Consider the following 27,831-nt stretch of genomic DNA (forward strand, 5'->3'; position numbering starts at 1 on the left):
GCTCTCTGGTAGCCCAGCTGCCCAGCCCATGGGGGATGATTGCTTGCTTCTCATTCACTGGACTGACCATCAGACAGACCCTGACTGGAGTCCAGCCTGGGCTCCACACTTGCTCTGTGCCTGGGAGCAAAGCCTCCCTCCTTCCGGGCTGGGTCTCCCGGCCACGCGCTGGAAGGCTCAGCAGGCCTCCCAACTCTCTTCCTGCCTCGGCACTGCATGGGTTCTCTGAGAGTTCCGACGTCTCTGCTCCCCCTGCCTGGGTGCCAGCAGGAGGCGTGCTGCCCATGCCCGTGACCCCCCCCGGTCAGTCCCGGCAGTGACACTGAGCCCTCCCGCTGCTGGTTCAGGAGACTGGGAAGTCGGAAGTCGCAGGTCGGCCCCAGGCACGCAGCCCCCTGCCGCGCACCGACCGTCTCCTCTCCCACCGAGGCCCCGGGCTAGGTGTCTGTCACCCATCCCCGGTTAACGCTCACGGGGCAGCCCATGCGATACAGCAGGAGGCGACTCGGAGCCTCAGCCCTGACCTCAGAAGGCTGCTGCGAGACGGAGCCGCAGCGGGCTCACCCCGGAGGGAAAGTGCAGCGTCGGGAGAGACGCAAGGGCGGGGCCGGGGCAGGGCTCGAGATGGGCCTGTGGGCGGGGCCTGGGCGGGGCCTGGGCGGGGGGCGGCGCTCGAGATGGGCCGGGGCGGGGCCGGGGCGGGGCCGGGGCGGGGCGGGGCCGGGGCTCGAGATGGGCCGGGCCGGGCCGGGGCGGGGCCGGGGCGGGGCCGGGGCGGAGCGGAGCGGGGCCTGGCGGCCGAGCACGCGAGAGGCCTCTCGGCGCAGTCTCCGCGCGGCTACGCGCCCGGTGCCATGGCCGCCGATCGGCGCGGGAAGGTCGAGACGCTGGCCCTGAGGCGGCGGCTGCTAAGGTACCGAGACGGTAGCGAGGGGCGGTGCGCTCCCTGAAGGCCTCTGCCCCGGCTCCGGGCAGGACCTCCTCCGGGACCTGGGCCTGGCCGGAGGGTGACCCGGAAAGGGACTGAAGGCTCAGACGAAGGGTGGGCGTGGGGGGGCGTTTCTCGGGAAGCCTTAGAGGGACGGTCCACCCAGCACCGGGAGGGCGCGTGAGGCAGCCCCGGCGGGAGCTAGGGGCCGACCCCGGCGGGCTCCGGAGACGCTCGGAGACGCTCGGCCGGCCGGGACCCTCAGGACCGAGCGGCGGCCACCTGATGGGGCGCCCTCCCTCGCCGCCCTGAGGGGCCCCCACCTTTCCTTGGGGATCCAAGGGACTAAGGCGGGCACCTGCAGAAATGAGCAGGGCCATACAGCCTCCCAGTGACTTAGGCAGTTTCACTTGGAGCCGCTTCTGAGCCATCACTTTCCTCCTTCCCAGCCACCTGTACAGTGGGGGTCTAGAAGCAGGGAAGCACACTGCGCCCTTCAAGCTTTTGTGCCTTCCAGAAACTCGGGGGGAAGGGGACGGTGTCTGCGGCGGGTGCTCTTGTCCCGTCAGGTCTTCAGACGTGGCTGTCCCCTGCTTGCTGTCCCCACAGCAATTCTTGCAGACTCTTTTATCCTGAGGATCCTATTAAGATTGTCCGGGGCCAAGGACAGTATTTGTATGATGAACAGGGTGCAGAATACCTCGACTGTATCAACAACGTGGCTCATGGTTAGTATCATACCTCGGGCCGGTGGGGCAGGGGAGGGGGCTGAGGCCGTGAACCTGGTCCCGGGTGATCCCGAGATTGTAGAGAGAGGTGGAGAGCTTGAGCTGAGCAGAGGAGCCCAGTCTTTCAGGTGTAGCTACTGTAGAGTTTCCGCGCGGCTGCTGTGCTAAACCAGACAAACCTAGGTCTGAAGTCCAGTTCCTCTTGGGACTGGGGGCCAGCTCAGAGAGCGTCATTCCACCTGGCCGTGACCAGCCACACAGCAGAGCCCTGGCCAGGTGCTGGGGGTCATGGCAGGGCTTCAGCCCCAGCGACCTTCTCAGGTGCTAAGCAAGGAAACTGAAGTAGGAATTCAGCTGTCCAGGTGGGGCTGCCAGAGCTGATGGAGCCAAAGGGAGCCTGTAACCCAGCAGACATATTAGGAGTTAATGAAGTAGAGGGTAAAAGCAGGGTCTCTAGGGGCACCTGGATGGCTTAGTCGGTTAAGCATCCTCCTTCAGCTCTGGTCATGATCTCAGGGTCCTGGGATCAAGCCCCTGCTCAGCCAGGAGCCTGCTTGTCCCTCTCCCCCTGCCCCTACCCACCCCCACACACACTTGTTCTCTCAATCTCTCTCTCTCTCTCAAGTAAATAATTAAAATCTTCAAAACAAAAAATGCAGGGCCTCTAGTCCAGACTACCTGAGTTCATGTCCCTGCCTTCCACTTAACTCTGTGCTCCTGGGCAAGTTACTTAATTCTCTGTGCTTCAGTTTGCTGATCTGCAAAATAAACGTAATATTTACCTCAAGGTGTTTTGGAGAAATAAGTGAGTTAATTTGGATAATTTGCTTTGAGTGTGCCTGGCACGTGGTGAGCCCTCAGCACATGTTCACTGTTGTAACCCCTGGCTGTTGGCAATCAGCATTGCCTCCAGCCCCCCTGACTAGCAAAGAGGTCGGGCCTGCCCGCAGACGCGCCCCACATACTGTCTGTCGAACAGGCCTCAAGAAGCTCCCTTAAAGACCTGGATTTGCTAGATAGGGATTTTGTCAACGACGTTTTTCTTCTGCCAGAATCTCAGGGACGCCTTTCCGGAACCAGCATCTCTGTCACACACACCTGTCTTCAGACTCCCCTCTCTCCTCCCCACCCCTCCCCCACAACTGCTCTGCTAGGTTTATGGACGGGGCCAGGCTGGGGAGGCCCAGTGGGACTGGCTGAGCAGAGCCACCATGTAATGGAGGTGGCCCTCTTCCAGTTGGCCACTGCCACCCTCTCGTGGTCCAGGCGGCACACGAACAGAACCAGGTGCTCAACACCAACAGCCGATACCTGCACGACAACATCGTGGATTATGCACAGAGGCTCTCAGAGACCCTGCCGGAGAAGCTGTCTGTGTTTTATTTCCTGAATTCTGGGTAAGTGGACTTTGGCCAGCCCCCAGCAAGAGGGTGAGATGCTGAAGACTGACAGAACTGCTCACATGGGCGAAACCTAGTGCAGCTGACCCAATGTGCCCTGGGGGAGAGGCAGCCTTGGCCTGGCTGGCCGGGTGCCCGCATCCCCAGCTGTAGACCCTGGCGCTGACTCTGTTGGGTCCAGTTTTCTGGTCTCTTACTAAGGCATGCCATTACCTCCGTTCCGTGACTGCCAGTTCCGTGATTGTCCTTGGGACTTACCTAGGTGATCTGTTCCCTTGTTTCTGCCCTATGAATATCCATCGCAGCTCGGGGGTTACAGCCGAAATCCCTGCCCCAAGGTTGCTCAGTGAGGAATGAAAACCTTGAGTGGTCCTTCACAGAAATGCAGAATTACTAAGAGGGGCCATTGTCTGGAGGAGAAATAAGGGACCTGATGAGGCAGAGATGCAGTGAGGGGCTCCAGGCTTGCTCGGAGAGGGTCAGAGAAGGCTGCCCTGAAGGAACACTATGGGGCAAAGAGCTGATGAGCAGGAAGGAAGCTGCCCACATTGGAAGTGGAAGTGTTCTTGTCAGGGTTCCTCAGCACCCAGAATAGCCAGTGCAAAGCCCTGCAGCAGGAAGGGCATGGCACCCGGCACACTTGAGGACCCAAAGGGGGAGGGGCAGGTATGAGCCGACACATTCCAAGTGAGAAATTTGTTTTTATCCTAAGGGTGTTGGGAAGCCATCTGAGGGTTTTAACCAGGCAAGTGAGGGCTTCCTCAGGGCTGAGGAAGAGCAAGAATGGACATTGATAGGCACCAGCTCAGCGGCCTGGTTGACAGGTGATGGTAGCTCACACTAGGAGTGGCAGTGGGAACAGAAATGGCAGATGATGATGTGTGCATAGAACCAACCTAGCCCACCTGGGAGAGCACGTTCCTACAAATCCTGTGCCCTGGCATGTGGAATCTAGTGATGAGCGTTACCATCATCATTGTCATTCTCACACACCAGTCCCCAGTAATTTCTAGGAAGTGGAATTTCCCATCTTCGTTTTGCCAATAAGGAAACAGTCGTTCAAAGAAAGGATCCAGCTTGGCCCAGGGTCATCCACATGGGAGAAGGCAAAGCCAGCACCAGTACGTCTCTGGGAAGAGCTGAGAGCTAGGTCCAGGAGTCAGAGCTCCCTGGGCAGTGGGGACAGTGATATTTGCTAGTTTACTCCACCACATTCACTCTGGATTCCAGTGACTTCCACATTGCCAAACCAGTGGCCTCTTTGCTGTCTTTGTCTTGTTCTGTCTCACAGCAGTGTCGCTAGTGTTGCCACTTTCTGGAAATGCTCTCTGGTCTTGCTCCAGATTTCTGCAGCTGTCTTTCTGAGCCTTCTCCCTCTGTGATCTCATCCGTTCCCATGGGCTTAGATATCGTCCATGTGCTGGTGATTCCCAAATTTGTGTCTCAAGCCCAGGCGCTGCCCACGTGTGCCAGGTGCAAGGTTCCAACAGCCTACTTCTGGACCATCTCCAACTTGATGTGTCCAAAAGGAGTTGGTTGTCTTCTGCCAACACCTGGTGTGGGACCAGGGCACAGGCTCTCCTGGCCATTCCCAGGATGCCATTCCCAGGATGATATCCCCTGTCAAGGCCACCTCCACCCTGTCTTCCCTCATAAACGGCAGTATCATCTGCATCTCTGCTCCAGGCAGGAACCGCACACCCTCCCAGGCTCGCATCATGTCCCCATCGTCTGTCACCAGGTTTGTCTTCTACCTCTGTCTTCTACCATCTTTCTGCTCTCCATGGTGTCCTCCTAGCTCTCCTCCCCACCCCTTCTATTCCATTAGGCCCACACAGCCAGAGGCCTCCTCCCCAAGTAGGAGCTGAATCATGTCCCTTCTCAGATTAAAACTCTTCAGAGGTGCCTGGCACAGGCTCAGTCGGCAGAGTTTTTGACTCTTGATCTTGGGGTTGTGAGTTCAAGCTTCACACAGAGTGAGTTCAAGGCCCCCGTATTATTTTAAAAAATAAAATCTTTTAAAAAAACAAAACAACTCTTCAGTAGCTTGGCACGGCACAGTGAAGAAAATCCGGCACCTTCCAAGGCCCTGTATGCAAGGCCCCGGAGTGTCTCTCCTGAACTGGGTTACTTACACTGCCTAGAACCTTTCCCCTGGGGACCCCGTTCAGGTGGCATCTCCTCCCCGAGTTTTTCCCTGACCCCTGTCAGGTTGGGCTACCATGACAACACCACAGACTGGGAGACTTACGTGATATAAATGTATTTCTCCTGCTCCTGGAGGCCAACATCCAAGAAGAGGGGCTCAGCAGCTTTGGCTTCTTTTAGGCTGTCTCCCTGGTATATGATTGGCCACCTTCCTGCTGAGTCTTCACTGGGCGTTCTCTATCTCCACGCCTCTTGTGTCTCCGTGTGTCCACATTTCCTCTTAGGAGGACTCAGGTCAGATTGGATTAGGGCCTGCTCTGCCCACCTCATTTTAATTGAATCACCTCTTTAAAAGCCCTATTTCCAAATACAGTCACATTCGTAGCTGCTAGGGGTTAGGGCTTCAGCATAGGAATTTGGGGGCACACAATTCAGCCCATCAGACCTCTTTATCTGAAGGAAGCGTCTGCGTGATTCTCTTGGGACACTTCTCAAAATGATCATTCTTTCATTTTTTTTTCATTTTTGTTTTGTTTCGGCTTGACTTGGCCTCCCTGACACATATTAGAATGTAAGTTCCAGGAGGGCCAGGACCTTTCATTTACTACTCCTCCCCCTACCACCACCCAACTCTTAGCACATAAAAGGCATCTGATAAAATTTTCACTGAATGAATGAGCTCAAACGACTCACAAGTGGTATCCTGAGGATCTTCCTGCTGCTGAAAGGGCTCCTCATTTCCTCCTGGTTTCTCGGTAGGAAGCATATATCCATAAGGAAAGCCCTTGGACAGCTGTCTGAGCAATGCCATCCTTTTCTGTCACAGGTCAGAAGCCAATGACCTGGCCCTGAGGCTGGCCCGCCAATACACAGGACACTGGGACGTGGTGGTATTAGACCAGTAAGTGCCCTTTCAGGAGCCTGGGTCTACCACTTACTGGGGATCAGTAAGGCTCAAGCTTTGAGTGCCTTAGGCAGGAGGATGAGGGGCCTGGGCTACTAGAGGGAAGCATAAGGACCAGGCCACAGAGACACCCCTACATACACCAGGGGGCACTTCCCCCAGGCCTCTTCTGGGAATAAGGGATGCTTTGTAATGTCACGAGAGTTGGCCCCGTGCTTTAGGTATTGAGTATCTGCTATGCATGAGGCCCAGGGCTAGAGCATTATCCCCTTCAAGATTCGTGACAGTTCTGCAAAAGAAACCTCCCCCTGCGCCAACTTCACAGAGGAGAGCACTGAATCCAGAGAGGTTAAATGATAAGTCACCAATACCTAGCTAGTAAGTGGCCTTTCAGGAAGTCTTGCTGGTTCCCAGCCCCAGAACTTGGGGACTGGGTTGGGTCGGTCTTCCTGTGGCTCCTGATATGAGGAGACAGTCATTGGGGCTGGGCCATGGAGTCCGTGCCACCCAGGCCTGAGCCCTCCCTTCTCCCCTCAGTGCTTATCACGGTCACCTGAGCTCGCTGATCGACATCAGTCCCTACAAGTTCCGAGACCTGGATGGCCAGAAGGAATGGGTCCATGTGGTATGCACTGCCAAATTGGGCAATAGGTCGGTGCCCTCCCCCTGGCCTGAATGACACGGTGCTGTCACTCCCCACAGGCACCTCTCCCAGACACCTACCGGGGTCTATACCAGGAGGACCACCCCGATCCTGCTGGGGCCTACGCCAACGAGGTGAAGCGCGTGGTGAGCAGCGTGCAGGAGAAGGGCAGGAAGGTAACCACATCTGCAGGGTCCCATGAAATGGAACAGCAAGTGTCATTTCCTTCCCTACCAGCACAGTGCTCGACACTGGGGACCCTGAGAGACCCTGGAACTAGGGCCCACCTTTGAGGAATCTAGTAGGAGGTTTGGGTGCTCAGCAGGGAGTTTAGATAAAGACGTGTCCTAGGTGCTACCAGAGTCTAGGGATGCGGGCTGGACTGGTGTGGGTGTGAAGGAGGGTCCTCAGAGGAAGTGCTGCCTGATTTCAGTGAGGAGGAGCTAGCACTCACAGTGGGCAGGGGAGGGGCAGGTAGGAGAGGAAAGGCATCCTAAACAGAGGGGCGGCCTGAAAAGGTGGAACCCCATCAATGTGGGGTGGCCTGGCCGAGCTGGCAGGAGATGAGCCTGGAGAGGCAGGTGGGACCCCCCCACCCCAGTGCCATAGGACCACAAGGTCTGTGCTGGGCAGCTGAAGGCCACCGGGAACCTTTGAAGGGAGAGTAACAAGAGGGGATGCAGGAGGCCAAGGCAGAAAGCCCCACATGTGCCAGGAGGTAGGCGTGTCTGGGTGGAGGGCAGGAGACACAGACACAGGAGGTACCGAGATACAGACGCAGATAATGAGGAGGCAGAGGCTGTGCTGACTCATGGATCATGGATGGAAGCCGCGTTTCTCTCCATGGGGGGGACAGGAGTCACCAGGCAGGGACAGGGAAGCCCATGGGGGAGGAATCCGTGGGTTTCATCTGGGACATGCTAAATACAAGGGGCCCGGAGAGTCCCACATGGTAAGAGTTGGTTTGCTTCTCGAGAGAAAACCCAATCACAGGCCAGATGTGATCCAGAGCTCAAGGTGACCACATGGCAACGCTGGCGACTCCTCTCGCCAAGGAGCCAGCGCTGAGCCAGCATACCACCCCATGTCTCCACGGGGTGGCCCCAGCATCCTGTCTCATCCACAGATTGCAGCATTCTTCGTGGAGTCTCTGCCCAGTGTCGCGGGTCAGATCATCCCCCCTGCCGGCTTCTTCCAGGAAGTGGCAGAGTGAGTAGCCCTGAGGGGGGCGCTATAATGGGGCTTCCCGACATTTGTTCCTAATTCCAGCCTCAGCTTGGCCTCTTGACCAGAAAGAAATGGTGGCCCTGAGAAAGCCAGACGCCTGCCTGATGCCCCCACCTTGTTGCTGGCAGAGCCAGGGTTCAGAGTCCAGGACCCCCCAGCTCTGGTCCCATCCCTCTTGCCACAGACCCCATCAGCTGTGTGTCCTCTGCTACAGGCACATCCACGGGGCCGGAGGGGTCTTTGTCGCAGACGAGATTCAAGTGGGCTTTGGCCGAGTAGGCAAGCACTTCTGGGCCTTCCAGCTGCAGGGAGAAGACTTTGTCCCCGACATTGTCACCATGGGCAAGTCCATTGGCAATGGCCACCCTGTAGCCTGCGTGGCCACAACCCAAGCTGTGGCAAGGGCCTTCGAAGCCACTGGCGTTGAGTACTTCAACACGGTGAGTGCAGGCTCTGGGACAAGGGGGCACTGTGGATTCTGCTGGGCCTCAGCCTGCTTGTCCTTAGTGGGCAGAGGCCACAGCCCTTCCCCTATACCCAGCACAGACTTCTAAGATGCTGCCCTCGGGGGGTTCCCACAGATCAGAGGAAAAAACACACAACCTTTAAAAAGTAGCATTGATCCAAAAACTGTCACAAGAGAGCATGCCTTGTCTCGTCTGCAGGAAGAATACAAGGGGCCCTCCCTTCCCCAGATGCTACTGCTGTGTGCCAGGCTCTGCTCCTGGGCCGATGCAGATGTGTCAAGAGTTCCATCTGTATGGGTGCCTACTGTCTGGGAACACAGTTGACATTCCAGTAGGAGCTTCAAGGAGGACGTGGCTCCCCGTCCTTGGGCTACAGGCTGGAGAGCTTTGCCTAAGTGAAGTGGGTCCTTGTGTCACACTGAGAGAACACGCAGTGGATATGGGGAGCGTGGTGGTCACCGGGGGCTTCCTCAGAACTGAGGAGGCCAGACCGATCCTGCAGGCAGTGACGAGCCATGGAACAGTTTTCACTGGGGACAGATGAGATGTAAAATAAACATTAGATCTCTGGCAATCAGTGTGGAGAAAGAGCTGGAGGTGGGGAGACCCATCCAGGCAAGGGAGGAGGCCTAAATATGGGTATGGGCCAGAGGGAAGGAATAGGAAGGGACAGTGTTGACGAAGGGAAGAAGAACCCAAGAAAGCCAGTTTGAGTTGGAGGCTGAAACAGGTCAAGATTGGGCAGGATGGTGGAGAGGAGGCAGAAAAGGTCGTTAAGGGCAAGGGCCAAGGACTCGGCACATCGTCACTAGATGCCCAGGGGACACCCAGACAGATGCCCTGGACAAGCTCCCCGTTGAGGGGAAGACAGACCCACAGACATCTGAGCCAAGAGAATGATGGAAGTGATGTGACCTCGGCCCTCGGAGAGCACAGGGACAGCATAGGGGACGCAGAGAGGGGCAGAGAAGAGGTGTGGGACAGACATTGGAGACATCATGTGGGAGGAAGAGCGGGAGGCAGTAGCCCTGGGGGCAGGAAGGAATGTGTCCTGTGGGTTGAAAGACAGACTACCCCATGGAGCACTATCTGGGGTTTTATCCTAACCTGAAGTGCTTGTAGTTAGATTTTTTTTTTTTTTCTTTTTTTTTTTTTTTTAAATATTTTATTTATTTATTTAGGATAGTCACAGAGAGAGAGAGAGAGAGGCAGAGACACAGGCAGAGGGAGAAGCAGGCTCCATGCACCGGGAGCCTGACGTGGGATTCGATCCCGGGTCTCCAGGATCGCGCCCTGGGCCAAAGGCAGGCGCCAAACCGCTGCGCCACCCAGGGATCCCTAGTTAGATTATATAAACTGATTCTTTAAAGACTCATCCTCTGTCCCTCCACCATCGTCTCTTAACCAGATAACTGGTTACCTTTTTTTTTTTTTTTAAGATTTTATTTATTTATTTGAGAGAGAGAGAACGCGAGATCACAAGGAGTGGGGAGGGGCATAGAGCAAAGCAGGCTCCCTGCTCAGCGTGGGACTCGATACCAGGACTCTGGGATCATGACCTGAGCCAAAGGCAGATGCTCAACTGACTGAGCCACCCAGGCACCCTAACCTGATTACATTACTCTGATTAATGTTGTAAGCATCAAGAAGCCATCATTCCAAATGGAAGTTAGGACCTGGACAGTGACCTGCATCTATCCATGTGGCTGTCCCCTGGTGCTGTTTCCTTGCCCCCACCCCTACCCTGGTAACCAGCACCAGGTTCATTGTTCGTTCTGGTTGTTTTTAGCCTTAAAAAGAGTGTATCATGCTGTGCATTCTTTTAGGAGATTGGTCTTTTCCACCTAACATTATATCACCAGGAGTCCATGTTTTTTGTCACCAAAGTTTGCTCCATAATATCCCACATAGGAACATGCCGTGATTTGTCTATCCCTGTTGATGTGCTTTCGGGTTGTTCCCATGGTTTTCGCTGCTATAAACATTTTTAGAAGTTTCTATTTTGTAAGAGTTTTTCTTAGGAGGAGGCCTAAAAGTGGACTTGCTGGGTCATGGGGTCTCTGTCCACTCTGTACTTGAGACGATGACCTGTTTTCCAGAGTAGTTCAAAAGTTAACTATCAGTGGTGTATAAGATTCTGTGGGTCCACTTCCTCTCAAACACCTTTGAATTTTTGCCAGGCAAGTGGCATGTCAAATGGTACCCCCTCAAATCAGGAAATGGTCTTGATATACCATTCCCTGGTTTCAAATTATGTGAAACATCTCTGTATATGTTTCCTTTTCTTCTTTTAATCCAGTTAACATACAGCGTACTGTTAGTGTCAGGTGTACAATATAGCGAGGCAACACTTCCGTACCTCACCCGGTGCTCATCACAACAAGTGTGCTCGTTAATCCCCATCACCTGTTTACCCCATCCTCCACCCTCCTCCCCTCTGGTGACCATCAGTTTGTGCTCTAAAGAGTCTGTTTCTTGATTTCTCTCTCTTATTTGTTCCCTTTGCTTGTTCTTGTTTCTTAAATTCCACATGAATGAAATCATATGGTATTTGTCTTTCTCTGACTTATTTTCTTACCATAATACTGTAGTTCCATCCATGTTGCAAATGGCAAGATTTCGTTTTTATGGATGAATAATATTCCATTGTATATATAGAGAGATACTTCTTTATCTATTTATCATTCGATGGACACTTGGGCTGCTCCCATGTTGTGGCTATTGTAAATACTCCTGCTATAAACCTAGGGGTTCATGTATCCGTTTGAATTAGCGTTCTTATATCCTTTGGGCAAAAACCCAATGGTGTGATTGCTGGATCATAAGGTAGCTCTATTTTTAAGTTTTTGAGGAACCTCCATACTGTTTTCCACAGTGGCTGCACCAGTTTGCATTCCCACCAGCAGTGCACAGGGGTTCCTTTTTCTCCACATCCTCACTAACACCTGTTTCTTGTGTTGCTATTAGCCATTCTGGCAGGTGTGAGGTGATACCTCATGTAGTTTTGATTTGCATTTCCCTGGTGGTAAGTGATGATGAGCATCTGTTCATGTGTCTGTTGGCCATCTGGATGTCTTTTTTAGAGAAATGTCTGTTCATGTCTCCTGCCCATTTTTAAACTGGATCGTTTGTTTTTTGGGTGTTGAGTTTTATAAGTTCTATATATATTTTGGATATCTTCATATGTTTATTGGCCATGTGTTTCCTCTTCTGTGAAATGTTTTTTCTTTTGCCCATTTTTTGACTTGAGTTACTAGAGTTTTTCTTATTTGTGAGGCTTCTGTGTGCCTCTGTATGTGTGTGTATATTTGTGTGTGTGTACATATACATAGGCATACACACACACACACACACACACATATATTATTAATACTAGCCCTTTGTCGGGGCACCTGGGTTGCTCAGTGGTTGAGCGTCTGCCTTGGGCTCAAGTCATGATCCCAGGTTCCAAGGATCCAGTCCTGCGTCGGGTTCCCCATGGAGAGCCTGCTTCTCTGCCTATGTCTCTGCCTCTCTCTCTCTCTGTCTCTCATAAATAAATAAATAAATAAATAAATAAATAAATAAATAAATAAATAAATCCATCCTTTAAAAAAAAATACTAGTCCTTTGTCAATTTTGTAGGTTGGATCCCTCAGTAATTTTAAAGGGATTCTAAGTCCAAAAGTAGGAGGACCTGGGCACCAGGAGGGCTCAGTCTGTTAAGCATCTGACTCTTGATCTCAGGTCAGGTCTTGATCCCAGGGTCATGAGTTCAAGCCTTGCATTGGGCTTCATGCTGGGAGAGGAGCCTACTTAAAAAAAAAAAAAGTGGGATCCCTGGGTGGCACAGTGGTTTAGTGCCTGCCTTTGGCCCAGGGCGCGATCCTGGAGACCCAGGATCGAATCCCACGTCGGGCTCCTGGTGCATGGAGCCTGCTTCTCCCTCTGCCTGTGTCTCTGCCTCTCTCTCTCTCTCTCTCTCTGTGTGTGACTATCATAAATAAATAAAAATTTAAAATAATTAAAATTAAAAAAAAAGTGTAAAGACCACAGTATTATTCAATTCTAGGTTTTTCAAATCTTTTTATTATTATTATTTTTTTTAATCTTTTTATTATTAACATACAACTAATGACACTGAGGTCAAAAGTCATGTCTTATGTGATACTTTGTAAAATATGTTGAGGTGATTTGTTACTTGATTATTCTACATTTTCTTAAGAAAAAAATGTTTGCAGAACTCTGTAAATGTCTCTTAGGTCACACTTGTTAACTGTATTGTTTGAATCTTCTGTATTCTTGCTGGATGTTTTCTCTACGTAACATATCAATAATTGTGTAGAAATCTCAGTATTTAAAAACATCAATTTTTCCTTGTATTACAGTTAAGTTTTTGCTTTATTTAAGCTTTAAATATATTTAAGTATATTTTTTATTTCTATATGTTCATTGGGAATTGAATTTTTTTTTCTAATTTTATTTTTAAATAATATCTACACCCAGTGTGGGGCTCAATCACTACCCTGAGATCAAGACTCGCATGCTCTGCCTACTGAGCCAGCCAGGCAACCCAGGGAATTGCATCTTTTTTTTTTTTTTTCTTTTTTAAGATTTTATTTCTTTGAGAGAGAACATAAGGAGAGGGACAAGCAGACTCCCTGCTGAGCTGGGAGCCTAACACAGGCCTCGATCCCAGGACCCTGAGATCATGAACTGAGCCAAAGCCAGACATTTGACTGAGCCACCCAGGCATCCCTTGAACCTTTTAAAATTTGAGGTATAACTAACATATTAGTTTCAGGTGTACAGCATAATGATTCAATATTTGTTTCAAAATGATCACCAAAATAAGTCTAGTTAGCATCCATCACCACACAGTTACAGAGATTTTTTTCTTGTCATGAGAACTATTTTTTTGTCATGAGAACTTCTAAGATCTACTCTCTTAGCAACTTTCAAAAATAAACAGTAGAGCATTATTAACTATAGTCACCATTCTGTACATTATACCCCTAAAACTTATTTATTTTTAAAGATTTTATTTATTCTTGAGAGACACACAGAGAGAGGCAGAGACACAGGCAGAGGGAGAAGCAGGATCCGTGCAGGGAGCCCAATGTGGGACTTGATCCTGGAACTCCAGGATCACGCCCTGAGCCAAAGGCAGACATTCAACTGCTGAGCCTCACCCAGGCATCCCAAACTTATTTTGTAACTGGAAGTTTGTACCTTCTGATCATCTTCACTCATTTTGCCCGTCCCCCAACACTGCCATCTCTGGCAACTACCAATATGTTCTCTGTATCTACGAGTTCCATCTTGAGTTTGTTTGTTTGTTTTTTATTTTACTTAATTTTATTTACTTGAGAGAGAGAGCATGTGAGCAGGGGCAAGAGGGGAGAGGGAGAAGCAGAAGCAGAGTCCCTATTAGGGAGCCTAATATGAGGCTCTATCCCAGGACCCCCAGATCATGACCTGAGCCGAAGGCAGACACTTAACCCACGGAGCTACCCAGGTGCCCTGCTTTTTGCTTTTTGTTTTGATTCCACAAATATGTGAGCTACGGTATTTGTCTTTCTCTGTTGGACTCGTTTAACTTAGCATTATGTCCTCAAGGTACAGGACATGCTGTCACAAATGGCAAGATTTCTTTCTTTTTTTTTTTTTTTTTTAATTTTTATTTATTTATGATAGTCACAGAGAGAGAGAGGCAGAGACACAGGCAGAGGGAGAAGCAGGCTCCACGCACCGGGAGCCCGATGTGGGATTCGATCCCGGGTCTCCAGGATCGCGCCCCGGGCCAAAGGCAGGCGCCAAACCGCTGCGCCACCCAGGGATCCCGATTTCTTTCTTTTTTATGGTTAATGTTCCATTATGCATATATACCACATTTCCTGTATCCACTCAACCACATGTATACACTTAGGTTACTTCTATGCCTTGGCTATTGAAAACAGTGCTGCAGTAAACACGAGGGTGCAGATATTTCTTGGAAATAGTGTTTTTATCTCCTTCTGATAAATACCCAGAAATGGGATTCCTGAATCATGTGGCAGTTCTCTATTTTTAATTTTTTTAAGATTTTATTTATTTATTCATGAGAGAGAGAGACAGAGACCTAGGCAGAGGGAGAAGCAGGCTCCCTGTGGGGAGCCCGATGTGGGACTCGATCCCAGGACCCCGGGATCATGCCCTGAGCCAAAGGCAGACGCTTAGCTACTGAGCCATCTAGGCATCCCTATTTTTAATTTTTTGAGGAACTGCTATGCTGTTTTCCATAGTGGCCGCCCCAATTTACATTCCCACTAACAGAATACAAGGGTTTCCTTTTCTCCACATCTTACCAGCACTTGCTATTTCTTGTCTTTTTGGTAATAGCCATTCTGACAGGTTATGAGGTGGTATCTCATTGTGGTGTTTTTGTTTTTTTTTGTTTTTTTTGTTTTTTTTTTATGATAGTCACATAGAGGAGAGAGAGACAGAGATATAGGCAGAGCGAGAAACAGGCTCCATGCACCAGGAGCCCGACGTGGGACTCGATCCTGGGTCTCCAGGATCGCGCCCTGGGCCAAAGGCAGGCGCCAAACCGCTGCGCCACCCAGGGATCCCTCATTGTGGTTTTGATGATAAATGACATTGGACACCTTTTCACATACTGTTGGCCATCTGTATGTCTTCGTAGGAAAATATCTATTCAGATGTTCTGCCCATATTAATCGTATTGTTTTTTTTGCTCTTGAATGATTTCTTACATACAACTCCTTATTAATTCAGCTCCTTTCTTTCTATCAATAAAGCTCCATTCTTACATAGAACTCCTTATCATTACAATCCTTACATACAGCTCTTTTTCAAATACACGATTACAAATATTATCTCCAGTTAGGTCAATTGTCTTTTCATTTTACTGATGGTTTCCTCTGCTGTGCAGAAGCTTTTTGGTTTAGTGTTGCCCAAATTCTTTGTTTCTGCTTTTGTTGCCTTTGCTTTTGATGTTAAATCCTAAAAATTGTGGAGTGATGTCAAGGAACTTACTGCGTATGTTTTCTTCTAGAAGTTTAGAGGTTTCAGGTTTTCAGATTTTTAATCCATTTCAGTTCATTTGTATGTATGGTGTAAAATAGTAGTCTTGTTTTCCAGGAATTGAATCTTTATCATGAGAAGTATCTTTTCCATTCCAAATAATGATTCTGCCTACTAAATTGTATTTTATCTGATACTAAAAAGCTATTCTAGCTTTCGATTAGCTTTAGGTGTGTTTCTTTTAACAAGCAAATATCTAGAATTGGGGGCGGTTTAGTCTAAATCCACTAATATTTGACTTCAAAGTGATTAGACAATTTAAATTTAATGCAACTAGGGCAGCCCGGGTGGCTCAGCAGTTTAGCACCGCCTTCAGCCCAGGGCATGATCCTAGAGACCTAGGATCAAGTCCCGCGTCAGGCTCCCTGCATGGAGCCTGCTTCTCCCTCTGCCTGTGTCTCTGCCTCTCTCTCTGTGTCTCATAAATAAATAAAAATTTTTATTAAAAATAAATTTAATGCAACTATTGATATATTTAGACCTGTTGCTAACATCTTCATTTATAATTTTACTTTATCATACTTTTTTTTAGTATCTGTATTAAAAGTATTTCATCCCAAATTATTTTCAGTACAAGCCTTTATATTCCAAACCTACCTTCTGAAATCCTGAGTGAATATTTCTATCAGGCCCTTATATTTAAATATTTTAGCTAAATATAAAATCTAGGTCCTATTTTCCTCCAGCATGTTAAAAGTATATTCCATTGTTACCCTGAATGCAATATTGAGGGGCAGAAATCACTCATTCTTTTTCAGTTGACATAATTTACATACCCAAAGAATTCACCTTTTTATTTTTTTTAAGATTTTATTTATTTATTCATGAGAGAGAGAAAGAGAGGCAGAGACACAGGCAGAGGGAGAAGCAGGATCCATGCAGGGAGCCCAACGTGGACTCGATCCAGGGCCTCCAGGATCAGGCCCTGGGCCAAAGGCAGGGGTTAAACCACTGAGGGCCCCCCCGCCCCGGGGCTGCCCAAATTCACTCTTTTATTTTTTTTTTAAGATTTTATTTATTTATTCATGAGAGACACACAGAGAGAGAGAGAGAGAAGCAGAGACACAGGCAGAGGGAGAAGCAGGCTCCATGCAGGGAGCCCGATGTGGGACTTGATCCCTGGTCTCCAGGATCACACCCTGGGCTGAAGGCAGCGCTAAACCACTGAGCCACCTGAGCTGCCCAAATTCACTCTTTTAAATAAGAATTTAGGGGCACCTGGCCGGCTCAGTCAGAAGAATGTGCAGCTCTTGATCTCAGGGTTGTAAGGTTGAGCACCACATTGTGTGTAGAGATTACTTCAATAAATAAATAAACTTTAACTACAAATTCAGTAGGTTCAAATTCAAGTATAAACCGGTGGGTTTTAGTATACTCACCGTGTTGTGCAACCATCATTTTATTAATTCTGGAACATTTTCATCACCCAAAATGCAGCCCTATACGCATTAGCAGTCACTCACTCCCCATTGCCTTCTCTAAGTCCTAGCAGTCACTACCTCCTTTCTGCCTCGATGGATTTGCCTATTTTTGACATTTCATAATGAATCACAAAACCATGTGACCTTTTGTGTCTGACTCCTGTCATACTTTAAAGGTTCATCGGTGGTTAATTCTTTCTTAGGAATGAAAATAATTCCATTGTAGGACACCTGGGTGGCTCAGCGGTTGAGCATCTATCTGCCTTGGGCTCAGGTCATTATCCCCGGATCCTGGGAACGAGTCCCACATTGGCTCCCTGTGGGAAGTCTGCTTCTGCCTCTGCCTATATCTCTGTGTCTCTTATTAATAAATGGATAAAAATCTTTTAAAAAAAAAAAGAAAAGAGTTTCATTGTAGGAATATTGCAGATTTCATTTATCCATTCTTCAGTTAATGACCACTTGGGTTATTTCCCTTTTTTGGCTCTTATGAATAATGCTGCACTGAACATTTGTGTACATGTATTTGTTTGGATGTATATTTTCAGAAAAGTTCTCCTGAGTATGTACCTGTAAGGGAAATTTCTGGATCATATGGCAACCCTAGGTTTAACTTTTTGAGGAATGGCGGGACTTTTTCAAACTAACTCTACCACTTTACATGCCCACCAAAAATGTATGAGGGTTCCAATTCCTCCATACCCTCCCCAGCGTTTGTGATTTTCCATCTTTTATTATTGCCATCCCAGTGAGTGTGAAATAGTTTTTCATGATGATTTGCATTTCCCTCCTGGCTAGTCATGTTGAGGTTCTTTTTATGTGGTTATTAACAAAGTCATATATTCTTTGGAAAATGTGTACTCATGTCCTTTGCCCAGTTTTTTAATTGGGTTACTTGTCTTTTTTTGCTGAGTTATAAGAATTCTTTATATATCCTAGGTACTAATCCTTATCAGATAGAAACTTTGGCAATATTTTCTCCCGTTTCTGAGTTGTCTTTTCACTTTCTTGGTAGTCTCCTCTGAAGCACAAAGGTTTTTAATTTTTAGGGAGCCTAGGATGCCTGAGTAGCTCAGCAATTGAGCGTCTCTGCCTTTGGCGCAGGGCATGATCCCTGGGTCCTGGGACCGAGTCCCACATTGGGCTCCCTGTAGGGAGTCTGCTTATCCCTCTGTCTATGTCTCTGCCTTTCTTTCTCTGTCATGAATAAATAAGTAAAATCTTAAAAAAAAAAAAAAAAAATTTGTGAGGGAGTCTATTTTTTTCTTTGCTTACCAGTGCTTTGGAGTCATAGCTAACAAACCACTGCCTAATCTTTTGTAACACAAAGAAAATATCAACAAAACACAAAGGCAATGTACTGAATGGGAAAAAGTACTTACAAATTATACATCCAGTAAGGGGTTAATATCCAAAATATGTAAAGAACTTACACAACTTGAGATGCATGGCTCAGTCAGTTAAGCGTCTGCCTTCGGTTCAGGTCATGATCTCAGGGTCCTGGCATCAAAGCCTGCATCGGGCTCCCTGCTCATTGGGGAGTCTGCTTCTACCTCTCCACCACCCCCCCCACACAACACACTCATGCTCACTCTTTCAAATAAAGAAATAAAATATTTTTAAAAGAAGAACTTACACAACTTAATATATTAAAAAAAAAAAAAACAGCTGAAAAAGGGACAGAAGACTTGAATAGACATTTTTCCAAAGAAGACATATGGATGGCCAACAAACACATGAAAAGATACCATCACTCATCATCAGTGAAATGCAGATCAAAACCACAATGAGAGGGATCCCTGGGTGGCGCAGCGGTTTGGCACATGCCTTTGGCCCAGGGCGCGATCCTGGTGACTCGGGATCGAGTCCCACATCGGGCTCCCGGTGCATGGAGCCTGCTTCTCCCTCTGCCTGTGTCTCTGCCTCTCTCTCTCTCTGTGACTATCATAAATGAATAAAAATTTTAAAAAAAAAATCCACCATGATCCATTTAAAAAAAAAAAAAAACACAATGAGAAATCTCTTCATACCTACCAGAATGGCTGTTATCAGAAAGACAAAAAAAATAACAGGTTGGTGAGGATGTGTAGGAAAGGGACCTCTCATGCACTGTTCATGGGAATGTATATTGGTGCAGCCACTATGTAAAGTAGTGCAGAGGTTTTCCTGGAAAAAATTAAAATAGAACTACCATATGACCCAGCAGTTCCACTTCTAGGAATCTATCTGAAGAAAAAACCAATCCAAAAAGACCTATACACCATTGTGTTCATAGCTGCATTATTTATAAGAGCCAAGATAAAGAGCCCATCTACTGATGAACAGATAAAGATGTCTCTATCTCCTCTCTCTCTCTTTCTCATACACACACACACACACACACACAGGAATATTATTCAGCCATAAAAAAGAAAATGAAATCTTGCCATTTGTAGCAACATAGATGGAGAGCATAATGCTAAGTGAAATAAGCCAGTCAGAGACAAATACCATTTGATTTCACTTTAGTTTGGAATCTAAAAAACAATTGATACTGAGTTTTGAGTTTTTATATATTTCGGATGTTAACTCCTTAGGAGATATATTATTTGCATATCTTCTCCCATTCGGTAGGTTGCCTATTCATTTCATTGATGACTTCCCTTCACTGTGCAAAGTTTTTCAATTTGATGTAATCCCATATGTTTATTTTTGTTTCTGTTGTGATTGTCCAGATCCAAAAAGGTATTGCTAAAACAAATGCCCACGAGTTTACTGTCCATTTTCTTCTAGGACTTTTATGGTTTTAGGTCTTCTGTTTAAGTCTTTAATCCATTTTGAGCTTCTTTTTATGTATGATGTAAAAAAAAGTCATCCAGTTTTCCTAACATTATTTATTATTTATTGAAGGGTTTGTCTTTTCTTCATTGTATATTCTTGCCTCCTTTGTTGTAGATTAATTGGCCATATAGGTGTGGGTTTTTTTTTGATCCATTCATCTACATGTTTAGTTTTGTGTTGTGCCAGTGCCATACAGTTCTGATTGCTATAATTTGTAGTATAGTTTGAAATCTGGGACCATGATACCTCCAGCTTTGTTCTTTCTGAAGGTTGCATTGGCTATTCAAAGTCTTTTGTGGTTCCATACAAACTTTAGGATATTTGTTCTAGTTCTATAAAAAATGTCATTGGGTATTCTGATAGGGATTGCATTGAATCTGTAGATTGCTTTTGGTAGTATGGACATTTTAATATTAATTCTTCCAATCCATGAGCACACTACATCCTACCATTTATTTTTGTACTCTTTAATTTCTTTCATCAGTGTCTTAGAGTTTTCAGAGTACAGGTGTTTTATCTCCTCAGTTAAACTGATTCCTAGTTAGTTTATTCCTTTTGATACAGTTGTAAATGGGATCGTTTTCTCAATTTCTGCAATAGTTTGTTACTAGTAGATAGAAACACAAAAGGGGCACCTGGGTGGTGCAGTCAGATGAACACTCAACTCTTGGATTTGGCTAGACTTGTGATCTCAGGGTCATGGGATCGAGCCCCACGTCAGGCTCTGGGCTCAGCACAGAGTCTGCTTAAGAGTCTTTCTGCCCCTCCCCACTGCTCTTTCACTCTCTAAAATAAGTCTTAAAAAAAAAAAAAAAAAGAAACAACAGATTTCTGTATATTTTATATCATGCAACTTTACTGAATTCCTTTATACTAATAGTTTCTAGGTGCAGGCTTTACAGTTTCCTATATTGTAATAGCTCATCTGTGACTAGTGGCAGTTTTACTTCTTCCTTTCCAATTTGGATGCCTTTTATTTCCTATTCTTGCTTAATTGCTGTGGCTAGGACTTGCAGTACTGTTCAATAAAACTGGCAAGAATGAGAAAAAAAAAAAAACTGACAAGAATGGACATGCTTGTCTTGTTCCTGATCTTAAGATGGGGGGAATAAAGCTTTCAGCTTTTTCCTATTAAGTATGTTAGCTGTGAGTTTATCAATGGCCTTTATTACGTTGAGGTATGTTCTGTCTATACCCACCTTTTTTAGAGTTTTTATCATGAATGGATGTTGAATTTTTTTCAAATATTTTTTCATCTATTGAGCTGATTGGATTATTTTTATCCTTTGTTGATGTGGTGTATCAGATATGATTGGCAGATATTGAACCATCCTTGCATCCTGGTGATGAATCCTATTTGATCATGGTGTATGATCATTTTAATATATTAGCTGAATTTAATTTACTCATATTTTCATTGAGGATTTTTGCATCTATGTTCATCAGAGATATTGGCTTGTAATTTTCTTTTTTTTTAAATATCTTTGATTTAGGTATGGTAATGCTGGCCTCATAAATATAAGTTTGGAAGCATTCCTTCCCTTTCAGCTTTTTGGAATATATTGATATTTTGGGAAGGATGGGTATTAACTCTTTAAATGTTTGGTAGACCTCACTTGTGAAGCTGTCTGGTCTTGCACTTTTGGTTTTGGGGAGTTTTTGGACTGCTGATTGAATTTACTAGTAATAATCTCTTCAGGTTTTATTTCTTCCTGTTGTAGTCTTGGAAGAGTGTATGTTTCTTCTTCTTCTTCTTCTTCTTCTTCTTCTTCTTCTTCTTCTTTTATTTTATTTTATTTTATTTTATTTTATTTTATTATTATTTTTATTTTTTAGATTTTACTTATCTGAGAGGAGAAAGCAAGTAAGAGAGCATGAGTAGGGGGCAGGGGGCAGAAGAGAAGCAGTCTCCCCACTGAGCAGGGAGCCCAACATGGGACACAATCCCAAGACCCCAAAATCATGACCCAAGCTGAAGGAAGTTGCTCAACCTACTGAGCCACCCAGGCGCCCCAGATTGTGTTTCTAGGAATGTATCCATTTCTTCTAGGTTGTCCAATTAATTTATCCTTTGTATTTCTGTGGTATTGGTTGTAACTTCTTTCTTGCTTTTCTTTTTTTTTAAGATTTTATTTATTTGACACAAGTAGCGCACAAGCAGGGAGAGTGCCAGGCAGTGGAAGAGGAAGAAGCTGAGCAGGGAGCTTCAATCCCAGAACCCTGGGATCATGACCTGAGCTGAAGGCAGACCCTCCATTGACTGAACTACCCAGGCACCCTACTTCTCTTTCACTTCTAATTTTATTTGATCCTTTCTCTCTCTCTCTCTCTCTCTCTCTCTCTCTCCCTCTCTCTTTTTTTACAAGTCTGGCTAAAGATTTTTCAATTTTGTTTATTTTTTAAAGAACCAGCTCAGGATGCCTGGGTGGCTCAGCGGTTGGGCATCTGCCTTTGACTCAGGGTGTGGTCCCGGGATCCGGGATCAAGTCCCGCATCAAGCTCCTTGCATGGAGCCTGCTTCTCCCTCTGCCTGTGTCTCTGCCTCTCTCTCTGTGTGTGTTTCTCATGAATGAATGAATGAATGAATGAATGAATGAATGAATGAATAAATAAATAAATAAAATAAATCTTTAAAAAATATATCCTTCTTTCTCTCTTATTATACTTTTTGTTTCAAAGTCTATTTTGGGGGCACCTGGGTGGCTCAGTGGCTGAGCATCTACCTTTGGCTCAGGTTGTGATCCCATTATCCTGGGGTCGAGTCCCACATCAGGCTCCCTTGCAGGGAGCCTGCTTCTCCCTCTGCCTGTATCTCTGCCTCTTTCATGTCTTTCATGAATAAATAAATAAAACCTTAAAAAACAAAATAGAGTCTGTTTTGTTTGGGACCCCTGGGTGGCTCAGTCAGTTAAGCATCTGCCTTTGGCTCAGGTGATGATCTCAGGGTCATGGGATTGAGTCCTTCATCAGTCTGCCTGCTCAGCGGGGAGTCTGCTTATCGCTCTGCCCCTTCCCCTGCTCATGCTCACATGCTCTCTCTCTCAAATAAATAAAATCTTTTTAAAAAAAATAGTCTATTTGTCTGACAGAAGTATTGCTACCCTCCCTTTTCAATTCTGTTTGCATGGAATATCTTCTGCCATCTCTTTACTTTCAGTTTGTATGTGTCTTTTAATGCTGAAGTGAGTCTCTTGTAAGCAGCATATAGATGGGTACTGAGTTTTTTTTTTATCTATTCAACCACCCTGTGTCTTGATTGGATCATTTAGTCCATTTACATTTATACTGATTATTAATAGGTAAGTACTTACATTTTGTTCGCTGTTTTCTGGTTGTTTTTCCAGTTCTCTATTCCTTTTTCTCTTATTCTCATCCCTTGTGATTTGATGACTTTCTTCAGTGTTATGTTTAAATTCCTTTATTTTTGGTGTACTAATACAGGTTTTTGGTTTGTGGTTACCCTGAGGCTCCTATACAACAACCTGTGTATAAGGGCACCTGGGTGGCTCGTGGTTGAGCATCTGCCTTCAACTCAGGTTGTGATCCCAGGGTCCTGGGATCCAGTCCCACATCAAGTTCCCTGCAGGGAGCCTGCTCCTCCCTCTGCTCTGCCTGTGTTTCTACATCTCTCTGGCATCTGTCTGTTTTGTGTATCCATTAATTGTTGCAGATAAAGATTTTAGTACTTTTGTCTTTAACCCTCATTAATTATTTTTTCCTCATTAATTTTATAAATGGTTGATCCACTACCTTTTCTATGTTTGCCTTTTCCAATGAGATTTTTTTTTTTCTTTCATGTAGTTCCTTATTTCTAGTTACTGGCTTGTGATTTTTTTTCTTTCTTTTTTCTATATTTCTATTTATTTCCACTTCAATCTTTAAGATTCCTTTCCTTCTGCTTGCTTTTGGTTTTGATTGCTCTTTTTTGTAGTTTCTTAAAGTGGAAAGTTAGACTATTCATTTGAAATCTTTCATCTTTCTTAACATACATGTTTACAGACATAAATTTTCATATTCATACTACTTTCACTGCATCCCATAAGTTTTAGTATGCCTTTTTCATTTTCATTCATCTATATATTTTCATCTCCTTGTGACCTCTTTGACCCATCGGTGCACTTGGGAAAAGTGTTTATTCTTTTTTTCAAGTGCTCTGTGTTAGGTGTAAATTGGTTTCTAGTGTCATTCAATTCTGTTTCCTTGTTGATCTTCTGTTCAGTCATATCAGTTACTGAAAATGAGAGAATGAACTCTCCATTTGTCACTGAATTGTACATCTCTGCTTTCAGTTCTGTCAGTTTTTGCTTTATGTATTTTGGGGCTCAGTTTTTACGTACACATGTGTTTGTAATGATTATATATCCTTGTGACTGACTCTTGGCATTATGTTTCTCTGTGTTGCTAATACTAATTTTAAGCTGCAAGTCTTTTTTTTAAATTTTTTTTTATTTTTATTTATTCATGATAGTCACAGAGAGAGAGAGACAGAGACAGAGACACAGGCAGAGGGAGAAGCAGGCTCCACACACCGGAAGCCCAACGTGGGATTCGATCCCGGGTCTCCAGGATCACGCCCTGGGCCAAAGGCAGGTGCCAAACCGCTGCGCCACCCAGGGATCCCTTAAGCTGCAAGTCTTATGTCTGATATTAGCACAGCTACTCCAAGTCTTCTGGTTACTGTTTGCATGGTTTATCTTCTCCACCCTTTTGTTTTCAACCTCTGTGTCTTTACCAGTGTTCTTTATTTCTTCATGTGGATTTGAGTTATTTGATGCCTTTTCATCTCAGCCTGAGGACATACCACAAGTATTTTTTGTAAAGTATGTTAGTGACACATTTTTTCAGTTTATATTTATCTGGAATTGTTTTAGTTTCCTGTTTATTTTTTTATTTTTTTAAAAGATTTTATTCATGAGAGACAGAGAGAGGCAGAGACATAGGCATAGGGAGAAGCAGGCTCCATGCAGGAAGCCCAATGCAGGACTCAATCCCAGAACTCTGGGATCATGCCCTGAGCCAAAGGCAAACCACCACCAAGCCACCCAGACTTCCCAGGTTCCTGTTTATTTTTAAAGGATTCTTTTATATAGAATTTTTGACTGGCAGTCTTTTTCTTTCATTACTTTAAATATCTCATCCCACTGCCTCTGGCCTTTATCGTTTTGGATGAGGAATCAGCTATTAATCTTGTTGAGGATCTCTTGCACAAGTCACTTCTCATGCTGATTTCAGTATTTTTTATTGAGATATAATTGGCATACAGCATTCTATTTCATACAACATGATTCAATTATTTGTTGTGAAATGAGCACAAGTCTAGTTGACATCCATCATCATATGTACGTATAATTTTTTTCATCTGAGAACTTTGAAATCTGTCTTAGCAACTTTCAGATATATAATACTATAGTCACCATGCTGTACATTACCTCCCCATGAACTACTTATTTTATAACTGGAAACTTGTTATCTTTCGACCACCTTCACCCATTTCTCCCACCCTCTGTCTTTGTGTCTCTCCTCCTCTCCTGGGGACTCCTGTTTGCAAATGGTTTCCTTCATGGTGTTCCACAGGTTGCTGAAGCTCTGTTCATTTTTTAATTTTTTCTTTCTGGTTATCAGACCAGTCTCGATTGACATTATCTTCAGATTTGCTGATTTCCTTCATCTGTTTGCTCAAATCTGTTGTTGAGCCTCTCTGGTGAATTTTTCGTTATAGTTACTGTGCTTTTCAACTCCAGAATTTCTATTTAGTTCTTTCTTTAATGATATTCTGTATTTGGTGATACGTCATCTTCATGCATTGCTTTTTAGTTCTTTTTAGTTCTTGCAATATGGTTTCCTTTAGTTTGAATATATGCATACCATCTGATTTAATGTCTTTGTCTAATAAGGCTGCCGTCTTGGCTTCCTCAAGGACAGTTTCTACTGATTGTTCCTCACCCCACATAGGAGACTTGCTTCTTGCACGTTTCATAATTTTTTTTTTTTTTTATGATAGTCACACAGAGAGAGAGAGAGAGAGGCAGAGACATAGGCAGAGGGAGAAGCAGACTCCATGCACCGGGAGCCCAATGTGGGATTCGATCCCGGGCTCCAGGATCGTGCCCTGGGCCAAAGGCAGGCGTTAAACCACTGCGCCACCCAGGGATCCCCGTTTCATAATTTTCTGTTGAAACCTGGACATTTTAAATAATCTGTCAACCTTGGAAATCATATTCCCTCCTTATGGTTTGGTGGTGTTTTTTATTACTACCTGTATAGTGCCATTTCTGAACTAGTTCTGTATGTAGCCTTTGCTTGGCTGGCTTAATGATCATCTAATGATTGGACAAATACCTCCTTAAAAATCTGTGCCTCAGCCTTTGACAAGTAGTTCCGTGTGTTAGTTCAATACTCAGCCAAGCAGCTTACTACTCTGCCTCAGCCTTGACTTCCTCCTCCTGCAGAGCCTCAAGGCAGCCAGTGGCAGGAGCTTAGAGCTTTTCAGGTCTTTCCTGAACACGCACATGGCACAGGACACGAACATAGCCCTATGTGTACACATGACCTTCTAGATTCCCAGAACTGTGTCAAACCTTGTTCATTTTCTTCCTGTTGCTCCTCTGGGGTGATCTTGGGGCAACGATCTACCTATTGTGCTAGTTCAGCATCTTGGCCAGGTCATGATTCTAAACAAAAGATATTACTAATATATATATACTCTACCTCTTTAAGTTCACAGTTAATACTATACAGTAAGTAGCATCGACCCATCCCCTTGTCCGTCTCACGCGTAATTTGTTTTGGGCATATCAGAAATCTGCCTCCTGGCAGAATCACCTGGGAAGCCTGTGATGACCTCAAGTACGGGGCTCTGCACACCAGCTCTGAAGCCCATCTACGGGACACCATGACACCCCCAACTGAATGGCTACAGTTCAAAAGACTGAAATTTCCAATCATTCCATGAGAGCTCCTGGAATCTTGTATGCTAATGATGGGAATGTGATAAGACACAACTACTTTGGGAAAGCTTCACCATTTTTTTTATAAAACTAAATACACATTTATGATTACAACCCAGCAACTGCACTCCTAGGTATTTACCCAAGAGAAATGAGAACCTCTGTTTACACAAAGATTTGTTATAAATGTTCTTACCAGCTTTATTCATAATAGCCCAAACTCAACCCAAGGGACCATTAACAGGAAATTGGATAAACGACTGTACGTCCATACAGTGGAATACTAGGCACCAATGACATGAACACACGCTGTTGATACACAGGACAAGATAGGAAATTGCAAAAACGTGTTGAGCGGAAGTGGCCAGGCACAAAAAAGCATGTACTCTGTTATTTTGTTTGTAGGATATTCCAGAAACAGCAAAACAATAGTGATAGAGAGCAGGTCAGTGGTTGGATAAGCCTGTAGTGGAGGGGCACAAAGAACTTTGGAAAGTGATAGAAATGTTCTGTATCTTCATTGTGGTGGAGGTCCCCTAGGTACATGTACTTGTCCAGTTGCAATGAACTATATATGCTGGAAACATTTGGAGCTTCTTGTATGTAAACTCTGCCTCAATAAAGTTTTCTTTTTCAATATAGTTTAAAAAAATACTCTGCAAGAGACACCCTTGCTCCTGACTCTCTGTAACACAGGTCCCCACTCGGACACCTGCAGGACCAGGTGGAGGAAGTGAATCAGAGCAAGCCAGGGCAGCCCCTGCCAGTGTAGCCAGATAGGCCAGGTTTATTCTCAGTCAGGACTACATATTTAACATTAGCACCTAATTCAAAACTTTCGATAATGTCACACAAGCCAAACAAAATGAATATTCAGGCCACATGTGGCTTACAGGCAACCAGCTTATCATGTTCTGTGCCCTAAAATATGCCCTGAGCTAAAACTATAAAGCCTTGAGTCAAATTACACAGAGTGGCTTTTCCTGGGTGTGGCTCTGGCATGTTGCTCTTGACCCCCTTTTTAAGGTGATGGAGGCTAGTCTGATGCTTTGGGTCTAGGCCCAACCTGTGAGATGGGGCTTCCTAAAGCCTCTCAACAAAAATGCACAGCACACCTCTTCTGATTTGGTCTC

The 27,831-nt window shown here is 45.6% G+C and overlaps 1 protein-coding gene across 3 annotated transcripts in view; it reads left to right on the forward strand.

Moving 5' to 3' along the window:
- The first annotated feature begins 768 nt into the window (after positions 1 to 768).
- PHYKPL (5-phosphohydroxy-L-lysine phospho-lyase) overlaps positions 769 to 27,831 on the forward strand; it is a 33,831-nt gene continuing 6,768 nt past the window's right edge. The window contains exons 1-10 of one of the 3 annotated variants that reach the window (XM_077911227.1): positions 769 to 913; positions 1,538 to 1,656; positions 2,894 to 3,053; positions 6,031 to 6,105; positions 6,646 to 6,733; positions 6,811 to 6,927; positions 7,878 to 7,960; positions 8,193 to 8,418; positions 24,228 to 24,337; positions 26,550 to 27,335. In XM_077911227.1, the coding sequence (XP_077767353.1) occupies positions 855 to 913; positions 1,538 to 1,656; positions 2,894 to 3,053; positions 6,031 to 6,105; positions 6,646 to 6,733; positions 6,811 to 6,927; positions 7,878 to 7,960; positions 8,193 to 8,418; positions 24,228 to 24,337; positions 26,550 to 26,703 (1,191 nt within the window). In that variant the 5' untranslated portion in view covers positions 769 to 854 and the 3' untranslated portion in view covers positions 26,704 to 27,335. Of the gene's footprint in view, positions 914 to 1,537; positions 1,657 to 2,893; positions 3,054 to 6,030; positions 6,106 to 6,645; positions 6,734 to 6,810; positions 6,928 to 7,877; positions 7,961 to 8,192; positions 8,419 to 14,886; positions 18,225 to 24,227; positions 24,338 to 26,549; positions 27,336 to 27,831 lie in introns of those variants that run through there. The other 2 variants (XM_077911228.1, XM_077911226.1) reach the window with 2 other exon arrangements.

This window comes from Canis aureus, chromosome 10, assembly GCF_053574225.1.
Source record: "Canis aureus isolate CA01 chromosome 10, VMU_Caureus_v.1.0, whole genome shotgun sequence".
Classification (NCBI taxonomy): Eukaryota; Metazoa; Chordata; class Mammalia; order Carnivora; family Canidae; genus Canis; species Canis aureus.